The 15,871-nt window shown below is 47.3% G+C and overlaps 1 protein-coding gene across 1 annotated transcript in view; it reads right to left on the reverse strand.

Annotated features, from left to right (window-relative positions):
* Nucleotides 1-15,871, reverse strand: part of OSBPL10 (oxysterol binding protein like 10) — a 631,331-nt gene that overhangs the window by 146,109 nt on the left and 469,351 nt on the right. The window contains exon 7 of the mRNA XM_068236222.1: nucleotides 14,766-14,903. Coding sequence (XP_068092323.1) covers nucleotides 14,766-14,903 — 138 coding nt within the window. The remainder of the gene's footprint in view (nucleotides 1-14,765; nucleotides 14,904-15,871) is intronic.

A 15,871-nucleotide genomic window follows, 5' to 3' on the forward strand; every position in this document is an offset into this window, starting at 1 on the left:
ACGTGATGGAACAGGAGGAGGCGCAGGAGGAGAAGGCCACGCTTTGTGAGACACAACAACCCAGGCCTTGCATGAGGACAAAAAGCGTGCGGATATAGCAGCAATGCTTTTTGCCGCCATGCAGTCATAAATGTAATACAGATGAGAGGTTCAATAAACAGGGACCGGAAACGCTAAACCATCCCAGATGTTCATCGGTCATGTTACTTGGTTGGGGTCCAGGAGTGTTGTGTAGTCGTTTCCAATCCAGGATTGATTCATTTTAATTTGAGTCAGACGGTCTGCATTTTCTGTGGAGAGGCGGATACGCCGATCTGTGATGATGCCTCCGGCAGCACTGAAACAGCGTTCCGACATAACGCTGGCTGCCGGGCAAGCCAGCACCTCTATTGCGTACATTGCCAGTTCGTGCCAGGTGTCTAGCTTCATGCCCGGTTTCAGGTCCAGCGGTGCCAGCCACAAATCCGTCTGTTCCTTTATTCCCCTCCAAATTTCCTCCCCTGTGTGCTGCTTATCCCCAAGGCAGATCAGCTTCAGCAACGCTTGCTGACGCATGCCAACAGCTGTGCTGCACTGCTTCCACGATCCTACTGCTGCTGGTGCTGGGTTAGCATTTCCGGATGAGGTACAGCTTTGAGATGCGTTGGAGGAGAAGGAGTCAGAGAGGTAGGTGCTGCTGTTGTTATCCAGCTGTTTGCGGCGTGGGCAACACCCGCGCCGTAGCAGGTGAGGAATCGCTGCCAGGCTCCACAAGGTTCACCCAGTGCGCGGTAAGGGAGATGTATCGACCCTGGCCGAACGCACTCGTCCAGGTGTCAGTGGTGAGGTGAACCTTGCAGGCAACGGCATTCTTCAAGCTTCGGGTTATTTAGCTGACCACGTGCTCATGCAACTCAGGCACTGCAGAGCGCGCAAAGTGGTAGCGGCTGGGAACCACGTAACGTGGGATGGCCACTGACATCATGCCCTTGAAGCTGTTTGTCTCCACCACTCGATATGGCAGCATTTCGCAGGCCAGAAGCTTGGCTATGCTGGCTGGCTGTTACTGCCACGGCCCGGGGGTCATTTGCTGGCAATTTCCTCTTGTGCTCAAACATCTCAGAGACAGACAACTCAACCGTAGCGCTGCACACCGAAGGGCTGTTGGTTGTTGTGTTTGATGAACACTGGGAGACCTCAAGAGCACTAGTCCGGAAAGTGACAGTGTCAGCATCGTCTGATGTTTGTGAATGTTGTGAACCACGCAATGGCTGGGCTACTGCTGCTGCTGAGGCGGGTCTGGTGGTGAGTCTGGTGAACCCAAGGGAGGCAGTGTTGCTGGTGGTACCCTGTCCTGCCGCGTTTGCCCACAGAGTGGGATGTTTGGATAGAATGTGGCGGCTCATGCTGGTGGTGGAGAGGTTGTTAATACTTTTCCCCCTGCTCAGGCGGGTCTTGCACACCTTGCAAATCGCCATGGTAACATCCTCAGTGCAGTCTTCAAAGAAAGCCCAGACTTTAACTGGCTGAGGACTCGGACCTCGTGCGTGATGTGCTGGTGCTGCTTAACCCACTGCTGGACGCTTGAGAGGTCATCCAAGTAATTATCTGGTCCTGTTCTTTTGGATCTGTGAGGGTTGTTGTCCTGGACAACATGGGCAGTATTGAGTGGGTTTTCTTGGGTGCTCCCCTGTGGCCTGTACGTGAACCGTCAGGGGAAACACCTCTTCCCTTGCCCCTCCCTCTTTCACCGGATTTCTTCCTCATTTCACTTATCCTTAAAGTACACGCTGACTGGCAGCAGTACAGTGGCAGTACAGAAATGCTATACAGTGGTGGGTGAGCGGTGTACCACTATTGTCAGCAGTGACACAGAGCACAATGCTATACAGTGGCGGGTGAGCGGTGTACTACTGTTCCCAGCAGACACAGAGTGGAAGTAAACACAATGCTATATAGTGTGGCTGAGCCGTGTACACAGAGTGGCATTAAACACAATGCTATATAGTCTGCTATATAGTCACCCCGAACAGGGTGATGTTCTGCAGAACCCGAACAGTGGCAAACACTGTTCGCCCAACACTACTGGGAGGGAACGCAGATTTTAGTACCTAAACACACGATACAACATGTTTTCCGGGGTCGGACTCTGAGGCACATACAGATGGTCCCGATCATCATCCTCATCATACAACTCTTCTCCTGAGTCTGACCCACCCACCACCTCTGCCACCCCAACATCCCCAGACACAGACCCCTCATCGTCCTCAACATTAACTTGGGATGCTGGCCTGAGCCAGACCTCCTCCTCCACATCAGGCCCCATCATCTCCTCAATGGCAGCCCTCATTAATCGCTCTGGCGACGGACTGATGGACACAACGTTCTCCTCCGGGGAGGGCTGCTGCTGACCACTGGCTGCTGGGGTGGATGTTATAGCTTGCGTGGGGCGTTGGCTGTTGCTGTTGTTGGGAGTGCTGCTCACAGCGGAGGTCTCTGGGGAACTCATGTTGAGCTCATATAGTGGTTGACGGTGAGTGGAGTATTACTGATCCCAGCAATATACACACTGACTGGCAGAGTACGCAATGCTATATAGTGTGGCTGAGCGGTGTACACAGAGTGGCAGTAAACACAATGCTATATAGTCTGGCTGAGCGAGCGGTGTACTACTGTTCCCAGCAGAATCAGAGTGGCAGTAAACAATGGTATATAGTCTGGCTGAGCGGTGTACACAGAGTGTCAGTAAACAATGGTATATAGTCTGGCTGAGCGGTGTACACAGAGTGTCAGTAAACAATGGTATATAGTCTGGCTGAGCGGTGTACACAGAGTGGCAGTAAACACAATGCTATATACTCTGGCTGAGCGAGCGGTGTACTACTGTTCCCAGCAGACACAGAACAGTAAACAGAATGCTATATAGTGTGGCTGAGCGAGCGGTGTACCACTATTCCCAGCAGACACAGAACAGTAAACAGAATGCTATATAGTGTGGCTGAGCGAGCGGTGTACCACTATTCCCAGCAGACACAGAACAGTAAACAGAATGCTATATAGTGTGGCTGAGCGAGCGGTGTACCACTATTCCCAGCAGACACAGAACAGTGAACAGAATGCTATATAGTGTGGCTGAGCGAGCGGTGTACCACTATTCCCAGCAGACACAGAACAGTGAACAGAATGCTATATAGTGTGGCTGAGCGAGCGGTGTACCACTATTCCCAGCAGACACAGAACAGTGAACAGAATGCTATATAGTGTGGCTGAGCGAGCGGTGTACCACTATTCCCAGCAGACACAGAACAGTGAACAGAATGCTATATAGTGTGGCTGAGCGAGCGGTGTACCACTATTCCCAGCAGACACAGAACAGTGAACAGAATGCTATATAGTGTGGCTGAGCGAGCGGTGTACCACTATTCCCAGCAGACACAGAACAGTAAACAGAATGCTATATAGTGTGGCTGAGCGAGCGGTGTACCACTATTCCCAGCAGACACAGAACAGTAAACAGAATGCTATATAGTGTGGCTGAGCGAGCGGTGTACCACTATTCCCAGCAGACACAGAACAGTGAACAGAATGCTATATAGTGTGGCTGAGCGAGCGGTGTACCACTATTCCCAGCAGACACAGAACAGTGAACAGAATGCTATATAGTGTGGCTGAGCGAGCGGTGTACCACTATTCCCAGCAGACACAGAACAGTGAACAGAATGCTATATAGTGTGGATGAGCGAGCGGTGTACCACTATTCCCAGCAGACACAGAACAGTAAACAGAATGCTATATAGTGTGGCTGAGCGAGCGGTGTACCACTATTCCCAGCAGACACAGAACAGTGAACAGAATGCTATATAGTGTGGCTGAGCGAGCGGTGTACCACTATTCCCAGCAGACACAGAACAGTGAACAGAATGCTATATAGTGTGGCTGAGCGAGCGGTGTACCACTATTCCCAGCAGACACAGAACAGTAAACAGAATGCTATATAGTGTGGCTGAGCGAGCGGTGTACCACTATTCCCAGCAGACACAGAACAGTAAACAGAATGCTATATAGTGTGGCTGAGCGAGCGGTGTACCACTATTCCAAGCAGACACAGAACAGTGAACAGAATGCTATATAGTGTGGCTGAGCGAGCGGTGTACCACTATTCCCAGCAGACACAGAGTGGCAGTAAACAGAATGCTATATAGTGTGGCTGAGCGAGGTACACAGAGTGGCAGTAAACAGAATGCTATATAGTGTGGCTGAGCAAGCGGTGTACTACTATTCCCAGCAGACACAGAGTGGCAGTAAACAGAATGCTATATAGTGTGGCTGAGCGAGGTACACAGAGTGGCAGTAAACAGAATGCTATATAGTGTGGCTGAGCAAGCGGTGTACTACTGTTCCCAGCAGTGACACAATGACAGGGGGGACCCTGGCTAGCGTGGCTGGAGCGCGAACTACCCTGCCTGCCTACCCAAAGCTAAACCCACAGACAAATGGCGGAGATATGACGTGGTTCGGGTATTTATTTACCCGAACCACGTGACCGTTCGGCCAATCAGAGCGCGTTCGGGTCCGAACCACGTGACCCGTTCGGCCAATCACAGCGCTAGCCGAACGTTCGGGGAACGTTCGGCCATGCGCTCTTAGTTCGGCCATATGGCCGAACGGTTTGGCCGAGCACCGTCAGGTGTTCGGCCGAACTCGAACATCACCCGAACAGGGTGATGTTCTGCAGAACCCGAACAGTGGCGAACACTGTTCGCCCAACACTAGACACAATGCAAGTCGTATCGACAAGATAACTAGAACAAAGAGCTGAGATCAGTAAACAGTGAGAATGACTAAATACTGCCATAAATTCAGCAATAAAGCCCAGTGCCATTCCTGATCAATATTTCCTGATCAGTAATGATGAACAATACAACACAGTCTCCTCTTTGGAAAATACAGAGCATTTCACCCCACTGTGCAAAAGATTTCTGGATGGAACACAGTACAATAGCACCATTTTGAGCTCACATACTGCCAATTAATCATTATTGTTCTGTTCTAAATTGTTATCTGACCAATAGATCAAACACTGAGTTTCATTTTAAAGGAAATAGAAGATTACAGAGATATAGATCCAAATGGCTAAAATTCATAGTTACTTATCGCAACTGTCAGTGCATATATGGCAGACCCTTTTCAATCCAGTTTCTGGATCGGCTGTAGCTCCACCCCATTCCACATGCAACATTATAATAGCGTAATTACACGGAGCAGTGTTGTGAGGGAGAAGTTCGAAGTGTCAGACTTTGTCAAACACTTCGATCAAAATAGGGTGATGCCACGTTGAACTAGTGTCTAGTTAAGCACTTTGCTCTAGAGGGGCTAACGCTGTGCTGGATTTTATCGGGCAACAGTCCTACCTAATGGCAGGCATTTGTTTTCTATGTCGAATTATGTCCAGTATTGGACCTATGCTGGCAAAGGCCAATGTCAGACACAGTAGAACTGGAAAGGGTTAATTAAAGTGTCAGATATTTTCTGAACAATATAACAGCAAATACACAGGAATGATTTGTTCATTCAAAAGTTTGGTAAATTCTTTTCCACAAGTCTTTATATTCATACAACTTTAGAAGCTATTGAAAAGTCAGCGCTGATCGTACGTTAATTCACTATTTCACAGTCAATCGTCACCAAAGTGATCATTGAGTTCTCATATCCAAGTGGTAGACCGTCACCGAAAGGATTAGAGGGAGCTTACCAACTGCTGACAACCCACGTTATAAGGTTGTATGTCTCGCATTCAGTGGTAAGAAGAGGACAAGGAACCACCCAGGATCCAGGACTTCAAAAAATCCTTATGTTAGTTTGGGTACACCATCCGGAAGATTAAGGCCAATAAAACATGCAAATAAACGGTAGATCTAAGTGTAACCCATTTATTAATAAACATAGCACATAGCCATAAAAAAGAAGAATAAAAATCAATAAAACTTACATACGGGGCCCAAGCAATGGGAACCCCAAAATAATATTGCGCTTGTATGCTGGTCCACAACCAGTAAGTATAAAAGGTGCCGCCTGTCTCTATCCCGACCGGTTTGACAGTCTTGCGTCATCAGGGGATAATCCCCTGATGATGCAAGACTGCGAAATCGGTCGGGATACAGACGGTCAGGGGATAATCCCCTGATGACGCAAGACTGCCAAACCGGTCAGGATAGAGACAGGCGGCACCTTTTATACTTACTGGTTGTGGACCAGCATACAAGCGCAATATTATTTCAGGGTTCCCATTGCTTGGGCCCCAAATGTAAGTTTTATTGATTTTTATTCTTCTTTTTTATGGCTATGTGCTATGTTTTTTTTAACGGGTTACACTTAGATCTACCGTTTATTTGCATGTTTTATTGGTCTAAATCTTCCGGATGGTGTACCCGAACTAACATAAGGATTTTTGGAAGTCCTGGGTGGTTCCTGGTCCTCTTCTTGCCACTGAATGCGAGACATACAAACAACCTTATAACGTGGGTTGTCAGCAGTTGGTAAGCTCCCTCTAATCCTTTGGGTGACGGTCTACCACTTGGATATGAGAACTCAATGATCACTTTGGTGAAAGACAATTGACTGTGAAATAGTGAATTAACGTACGATCAGCGCTGACTTTTCAATAGCTTCTATATGTGTGGACTTTTGGACTTGTTCTTTCTCGGCAGCGATTGAACTATTGTTTTTTTCCTTGAAGCTGATTTTTAGTCTTATTCATTGTAATGGATTGCGGAGATGCCGCCGCGCGGTCTGGCAGCAGGGCGGCTGTCTCCGCGTTCAGACCGGCGGTTTCCGCACAGCAGCATGCGTCTGGTTTGTCTGAGCCTTCTAGTGCACACAGATGGAGAGCTGCGCGCACGCGCTGGGAGGCAGGACCTTTATGCCAGTAGGAGAGGGATCAGCTGATCAGGTTGATTAGCTGATCCCTGCGCAGTCTTTGATTGGCTGAGTGGCGCTGGGCGGCGCTGAGAAGCACTGCACTATATATAGATCTCGCTGGTCAGTCTCAGGTTGTCTGCCGTTGCGAATACTTACGTGTAAGCACTCAGACCACAGTCAGATCCCACAGTGTGTTAGAACCAGGTGGACCTGGGAATTCACACTTAGCCAGATTACGCTTGTGTTATACTTTAGACCAGTTCCGGGGTGTTGTGACCAAGGACCTCACACCCAAGTTTAGGATTACTGTGTCATTGCTGTGTTATACTTTAGACTAGTTCCTGGGTGTCGAGACCACGGACCTCACACCCCAGACTAGGACTCTGCTCTATTTCTGTTATGACTATTTGCTGTTTCGACCTCTCTATTGCTTTCTGATTCGGTACCTCTGCATATCTGCCTACCTGTTGCCAGACCCTGCCTGTACCCGGTTACCGAATCAGCCTTCTGTCTCTGTACCTTATCTGCTCGTGTGTTGCCGACCTGGCCTGCCCGACCTTCCAGGCTGTCACTCACCCCTTAAGTGCTCAGTCTATCTGTACTAGCAGTGACACAATTCCACCAAGTGTCAGTTGCAACTAGGACTCCTGTTCCTCAGAGAGTCCAGCCTGTTAGCAGCCAGTGGCCTCTTCTCCTGGAGTCCCTTGGCTGCAGTACAGTCTATATCTGATCTCCAGATATCCCTGGTTGCCAGGTCCTCTCTATTCCCTCTCTCTAGGAGATAGTCCCTGTACCTCCCAGGGCCACCTGCCCCTCAGGTGGTTCTTGGCCAAGCTGCCTGTATCTCCCGCCTCACGGGAGATAGCCTACAGTTACACCAAACACTTACATTTTATTAGGTGTCCAGAGGTTAGTCATACTTGTCTTATTGGTGATTCTGCAGATCATCCATAATCAGGTATACATCTGTATTGTTGATGATTCTGCAGATCATCAATAATCAGATTCTCTCTGTGTGCTGACACCGATCGTTACATTCATACAACTTTGCCACATTTTATATCCGGGCAAGTGGCACCACTGTTTTCTGTTTCAGTTTTACAGGCTCCTTTTTCACTAACTTGATTACTGGAGTGAGTAAGGTAGCTTCAAAGCTGCAAGAAGAAACAGTAGTATCACCTACCTGTGTCAGAATCAGAATCAGAATCTTTATTTTCGCCAAGCACGACTGGGTCGTGCCCGGAATTGGTCTTGGCACGTACAGATACAGGTAGGATAGGGTACACAGAATACATCAAAAGGATCAACACTATATCAGATATTACATACAGAGACAACATTCAACACTCAATTTACATTTACATTTCCAAATTTTTGCATAGATACACAGCACTCAGGTGTGTGAGGGATATGTGTGGCGGCAATACATGATCACGTTGTGGTAGGGAGTGCGTGGTGCGAGTTTAGTGAGTTTACAGCTGAGGGGAAGAAGCTATTTCTGTGTCTAGTGGTCCTGGTGTAGATGGACCGGTACCTCCGGCCCAAAGGAAGCTGGCTGAAAAAACGGTAGCCTGGGTGAGAGGGGTCATTTACAATCCTCAAAGCTCTGGAGCTCAGCCTTGAGTGGTAGAGGAGTTCCAGAGCAGGTAGCGGTTTTCCTATAATTCTCTCCGCTGATCTGATGACTCTCTGTAATTTGTGTCTGTCGCTGGCGGAGGAGCTGGCGTACCAGACTAGGATGGAAGAGCAGAGGACAGATGCAATTGTAGCAGAGTAGAAGCTGGTCAGAAGTTTCGGAGACAATCCGAACTTCTTCAGTTGACGGAGAAAGAATAACCTCTGCTGGGCTTTCCTCTGTATGGAGGAGGTGTTTGCCTTCCACTTCAGGTCGTTGGAGATGGTTGTGCCCAGAAGTCGGACACAGGGAACTCTTTCAACTTCTTTGTCATCGATACGAATTGGAGGGGGGGGGCGCTGGCGTGCTTCCTAAAATCAACAATCATCTCAACAGTTTTTGCCGTGTTTAGGACCAGCCCGTTCTCCCTGCACCAGAGGCAGATGCTCTCAACCTGGTGGCGGTACGCTTCCTCGTCATTTTTAGTGATGAGGCCGACAATGGTGGTGTCGTCTGCGAATTTGATCACTTTGACGGAGTCCGCTGTGGATCTGCAAGCATTCGTGTAGAGGGAGAACAGGAACGGCGACAGGACGCACCCTTGTGGTGCTCCTATATTTGTAATCCGAGGATGAGAGGAGATGGTGCCTAGCTTTACGACCTGGGATCTGTTGGTGAGGAAGTCTGTGATCCACAGGCATAGAGTGGGGTGGACCCCGAGTGCGGCAAGGTTCTCCTGAAGTATTTTGGGGCTGATGGTATTGAATGCTGTGCTGAAGTCAAGAAGGAGGATCCTGGCATACGTGCCGGGTTTGTCCAGATGGTCATGGACGAGCTCCAGGCAGATATTGATGGCGTTGTCGGTGGACCTGTTTGCTCTGTATGCGTACTGGTGCTGATCCAGCAGGGCCTCAGTGGTGAGCTTGAGGAGGGGGAGCACCATCCTTTCAAGAGTCTTCATGATGACTGATGTAAGTGCCACGGGCCTGAAGTTGTTGAGGTCGGTGGCGCCTTGCTTTTTGGGGACAGGGATGATGGTGGACCTCTTGAAGCATGCGGGGACTTTCCCACTCTGAAGGGACTTGTTGAAGATGGATGAAAGAACAGGGGCTAGCTGTCGTGCGCCGGTTTTCAGGCAGGCTGGTGACACACCGTCTGGGCCAGAGGCTTTCCTGACATTTATCCTCAACAAGTGTTGCAGAAGATCCGCCTCGTTCACCGGTGGAGGGGGCGAGTTTGGTCTCGGGGCCTCGGAGGCAGGGGAGGAGGGAGGTGCATGTTGCTGTGGAGGAGACTGGTTCTCAAATCTACAGTAGAATTCACTGAGATTCTCGGGCGAGCTCAGCACTCAATGTTGCGTGCTGCAGGGGGGGCTTATAGTTGGTGGCGGCCTTGAGCCCTTTCCACACAGCTCGGGAGTCGCTTGAGGAGAGGTACTGTTCCAGTTTATCCGCATAGCCCTTCTTGGCAGCCCTCAGTTCTCTGTTCAGGTCATTTCTGGCCCTTCTGTATTCATCTCGGTTTCCTGACTTGTGCGCGTCCTCTTTGCTTCTGCGCAGTTGGCGTAGTTTTTTTGAGAACCACGGTTTGTCGTTAGGATAGAGTTTAAAGGTTTTCGTTGGTATGCAGTGATTCTCACAGAAGTTAATGTATGAGTTTATTACTGGAAAGGTTGCATGTAGCTTCAAAGCTGCAGGAAGAAACAGCAGTGTCACCTACCTGTGTCTCTCCCATTATTACAGGAAAGGTTGCATCTAGCTTCAAAGCTACAAGAAGAAACAGCAGTGTCACCTTCCTGTGTCTCTCCCATTATTACAGGAAAGGTCGCATCTAGCTTCAAAGCTACAGGAAGAAACAGCAGTGTCACCTACCTGTGTCTCTCCCATTATTACAGGAAAGGTTGCATGTAGCTTGAAAGCTGCAGGAAGAAATAGCAATGTCGTCTACCACGTTATGAAGCATATCAGACCTGCAGCATTGGCTCTCCAGAATTAAGACTCTTTTAGCAGGTACATCAGTATATAGAACATATGGCTATAAATAGCACAACTCTACCACATATGTTTTAGGATTCCTTGAAAGTCTGAAGTTCTTGATTAATTACCTTTCAGGGCAAACGCCAGACAGGCAGCTAATCGCCTTCCCAAGTGATGGATGAACAACAAAACAATGAATTTAAGTTATATTATTTTCTCAGAGGCAGAAATATCTGCTTACAAGTTTCTTCAACTTCATCATTTATTATTGCACTGTATGAATTGCTTTGTCTATACATTTCCCTATTGAGTTACACTGCAGCATGTATCTATTTGCAAGTTGCTAGTAAAGCAATTACATTGAGTCAGGTCCCAGAACAACAGTTCCCATGGTAACTATCTACCTGCTTGCTTACAGCACGTGAACACCTAAAAAGGAACCGCCATGTGCATGTCTGCGCACAACAATATGCTACGAGCAATCAATAAGAACGAAATAGGACAGCAGATGTAAAGCCAAAGAAAAACATGGCTCAGGATTGTTGAACACCCTTATGTTACAGTACATTTAACATTCTATTAAATGATTTACCTGTTACCGAGATCTGCTTAACAGAGTACAATTAATGCACAGAGATTGAGCACGGTGACATAGTGGTTAGTGCTCTTGCCTTGTAGCGCTGGGTCCCTGGTTCGAATCCCAGCCAGGTCAACATCTGCAAGGAGTTTGTATGTTCTCCCCGTCTCTGCGTGAGTTTCCTCCAGGCACTCTGGTTTCCTCCCACATCCCCAAAACATATGGATAGGTTAATTGGCTCCCCCCTAAATTGGCCCTAGACTACAACACATACACTACACAATACATACATAGACATATGACTATGATAGGGACTAGATTGTAAGCTCCTCTGAGGGACAGTTAGTGGCAAGACGATATACTCTGTACAGCGCTGCGGAAGATGTTGGCGCTATATAAATACTAAATAATAATAATAATAATAATTCTAGCATTCCTGTAAGCAGTTTCAACACCTTCCTGTTATAAATGTGCATGATCAGCATGGCAGGATCTTGTATACAGCAATGTAAACTACGGGCTTCAGGAGGCCAGCATCTGGCAAATGTACACAGCATGATGCAGAGCAGAGGCAGGGTCCATAGAAAAAAACTGTGCCTGCTCTCTCACCATTATTCTAATGACTGCATGTGGACAGCCAGATATGGTATTAGAAACAGGTTGTAAAGTTTTTGACTGCCCCTAATCTCCTTACTTAGCTCTCAGAAGACACATTCCTTATCTGATTGTCTGAAAAGAGAGTGAGAAGTTAGAACTTCAGTGAAAGGCCTTAAGGCAGGGAGCACACTTATTAATGTCACATGCGTTTTGTCCAGAGCAAAAAATGTATGCACAGTTATACTGTATAATGTAAGGCTAGGTTCACAGTGAGCATTGCATTCCCTAGCAGAAACCCAACAGTATGAAAAGGTCGTTGCCACATGTTATCCATTTGTTGCGTTATATGCAGTGAAGTATACAGTCAATGAAAAGTCCGCTTTACTGTAATGTTTAACATGCGTGTTTCGTGGTAACGCACTGCATGCACTGTGAACGTCACACTGCACTATGACACTCTGCGTTACAATACATCCAAAACACTGCACCTCGATGCCCCACTGCAAATGTAGCATAAGGCTCGGTTTCCCATCTGCAGTGGATCCATTCTGCACAGTGTGTTATTAAATGTTATTGACAGTTTAACAGTTATATGTTATGGACGGTTAACCTTCCTGGCGGTAAGCCCGAGCTGAGCTCGGGCTATGGCGCGTAGCAGGATTTCTCAGGCCCTGCTGGGCCGATTTGCATACTTTTTTTTTTTTGCAACACGCAGCTAGCACTTTGCTAGCTGCATGTGTATTCCGATCGCCGCCGCTCCGCGCTAATTCGCCGCCGATCGCCGCGCCGCGCCCAGGCAGCACTGAGGGCTGGTTCGGGACTCCCTTAGACGTAACGACGTCCATGACGGCAGTGACGTCATCCCGCCCCGTCGCCATGGGGACGGGGGAAGCCCGTTCAAAGAACGAGATTTCCTGATCAAAGATCGCCGGAGGCGATCGAAGCAGGCGGGGGGATGCCGCTGTACAGCGGCTATCATGTAGCGAGCCCTAGGCTCGCTACAGGATTTAAAAAAAAATAAAAATGTAAAAATAGTGCTGCGCTGCCCCCTGGTGGTTTCTAATAGACCGCCAGGAGGGTTAAAGAGGAACTCCTGTAAAAATAACGTAATGAACAAAAGCACTTAATTTTTTCAATAAATATGTATAAACGATTTAGTCAGTGTTTGCCCATTGTAAAATTTTTCCGCTCCCTGATTTACATTCTGACATTTATCATATGGTGACATTTTTACTGCTGGAAGGTGATGTCTTTGGAAGGAGATGCTGCTTACTTTTTTTTGGCAGTTGGAAACAGCTGTTATTTCCCACAATGCAACCAGGCTCCCACAGTGTGATGTTAGCACCATGGTCCTGACATCACACTGTGGGAGGGGTTTCAACACAATAACAGCCATACAGATCACCCTGATGATCCGTTTGAGAAAAGGACATGTGATGTCAGTGCTTCACAGCACTGAGGTACTGACATCACACTGTGGGAGCCTTGTTGCATTGTGGGAAATAACAGCTGTTTCCAACTGCCAAAAATGCAGGCAGCATCTCCTTCCAGTGACATTACCTGCCAGCAGTAAAAATGACACCATGTGATAAACGTCAGAATGTAAATCAGGGAGAGGAAAGATTTTACAATGGGCAAACACTGACTAAACCATTTATACATAATTATTGTAAATTAAGCACTTTTTTATAACACTATTTTCACTGGAGTTCCTCTTTAATATATGGCGCAGACACAAATTCCTCCTGCAAATGCACGACCAGGCTTATGTACTTCGCAGCCCACATACACAGGTGCTGAGAACTGCATGCAATAGAGACAACAGTTCCACATGAAAGCAATACATGTTAGCAGGTGTGTCTCATGCAGGCTTTTCTCATGGTACCCGCCCAAACCTCTCTTGAGCGTTACCCCAATTGATTAAGGGCTGGTTCACACGGGCGTCTGCTGAGCTTTTGCTTGGCATTGTGTTCAAACGCCAGCGTTTAAACGCCAGCGTTTAAAAGCTAGCTTTTGAAAGCTTTTGAAAAGCGTTCAAGGCTAGCAGTTCTGGTCTCTGCTATTGTTTCCTCGCGTTTACTGCCTCTGAAAGCAGCATGTTGCTTTTGAGACTAGACGCAACGCTGGGATCTACTGCCAGGCTTTCATGAAAGCCTGCAAAAGCCAGCTCTAAACGCTCCCATTCACTTGCATGGGATGGCAGTAGATCCCAAAAAACGCTGCGTCTGAAACGCTGCGTTAAACGCCACAAAAACGCCCGTCTGAACCAGCCCTAAAGGGGAACAAGTATGCTATGTGACTTGGGAGCGGCCTGCAAGAAAACAAGATAATTACATACTCACACTTGTTCCCTGCTAACATGGATTGCTTTCATGTGGAAGTGATGTCTCTATTTCATGCAGTTCTCAGCACCTGTGTATATGGGCTGAGAAGTGCATATGTCTGGTCTGTGCATTTGCAGGTTATTGCACTTAGGGGGAACCCGATGGAGGTAAGTAAGAGAAGGAATCGGTGTGTGGTTCTGTTGGGTACTGATCCAGAAGACCAGTAAGGACAAGTTAGTGGAATAAAAACTAACAGTGCACACACAGGCCACGGGAGTTGATCGATTTAGCCGTGGGTGGAGTGATCTCACCTGAATTGATGACTGGTGTACTTGATAAATGTAACCTTAATACCTTTTTCTTAATTAATTCCCCACCAATGAATGTCAAATAGAAATTTTATATCTTAGTAAGTAACTGAATAAATACAACTCTGTACATTAATTCTCATTGAAAAAGACAGTAATGGTGTGCCAGTGTCTGAAATTACATCTAAGTATATTTACCAAGTACAGTAAAACACTGTGAGGAGGGATAAAGAGATGTAATACTTCCTGTTACAGAGAGATATGGGATATCAGCTAACACTGCCAGCAATGGTCAACAATCTAGTAACTTCAATACACCTTCTACGTTTCAGTTGTCGCCACTAACAAGATTTTAAACAAAAAGCTAATCTTGTTACCAAGGAAATACCATTATCGAATTACTCCATTTGAGCTGAAAGGAGAAAGCTAGTTGGAGAATGGGTGCAATAAAGCAGAATCCTCTTTGCATACCTTGGTAAGATCCATTCCAAGCTTGAGCTGTGAGATAAGGTGGAGGATTACACTGCGCTGATCTTCCATGACGCCTAAATCTTCCTCCTCATTATCTTCAGTGTCCGTCAGTTCATCTTCAGCCTCCGGAGGACAAGCCTAAGGATGAACAGGAAAAGTACACACACTGTTCCGTTATCACTCCAACACTCCAGGAATTTCATTCAGTACACAGGCCTTTTTCAATTTTGGCAATTGTTTCTCTCAGTTTCTCTCAACAGAATTTAATCATCCATCATTTTTTGAAGCTCTTTCTGCAGAGAAAACTTTTCAGTCCAATTCTCAACTAAAAAAATACTTTTAACTCTCCTGTTTTCAATGCTGTAAAGGTAAATATCTTAATTGCCATTGTGATGATACACAGTTATACAAAATTGCTATCTAGATCAATACAATCTAGATACTTCATACAGGTACATAAAATAAAGGCACAAGAAAGTAGAATATTGGCGACATTTACAGATTGTTTACTAGTTTACAGTGGCAATTCTGATAGTAAAATATCAGTAAAAGTTATTGATATTTTACTACAGCTCAACCTAATCCTACTACCATACAGAATCCTCCCCCTCCGATGTCTAACCCTAACCTCCTACTCCCCCCCCCCCCCCCCCCCCCCGATGCCTTATCCTAACCACTCCCTGTGGATGCCTAACCTCCCCCTCCCCCCGATGCCTAATCCTAACCACCCCCCTGCGGATGCTGAACCCCCCCTGACCTCAAAAACCACCCCCACGCCTAACCTTAAACCACCCCCACACCTAAAGAAGTATCTAGGGAAGCTGGAGCCCATGGCAAGCACTGAAACTGCGCCCCTTTGGGAAATGCGGGGGCCCGGGAGGGGAAAGTAAGAGAGTGAGGAAGGGGGAAAGAGAATGTTGGGAATAGAGTAAGAGACAAGATCCTGTGAGAAGCCCGAGGTCTGTGCACATTCTTATGTTCTTTGCAGGGTGCAGAGAGAAAGAAGCGGTCATTTCAGAAACACCGCAGCACTGTGGGAGGCGCCGCTATGCCTGCACCTCTATAAATATGCACCAGCCCACACCTAACCTTAAAACCCACCTTCC

Source organism: Hyperolius riggenbachi, chromosome 5 (assembly GCF_040937935.1).
Source record: "Hyperolius riggenbachi isolate aHypRig1 chromosome 5, aHypRig1.pri, whole genome shotgun sequence".
In the NCBI taxonomy this organism is placed as follows: Eukaryota; Metazoa; Chordata; class Amphibia; order Anura; family Hyperoliidae; genus Hyperolius; species Hyperolius riggenbachi.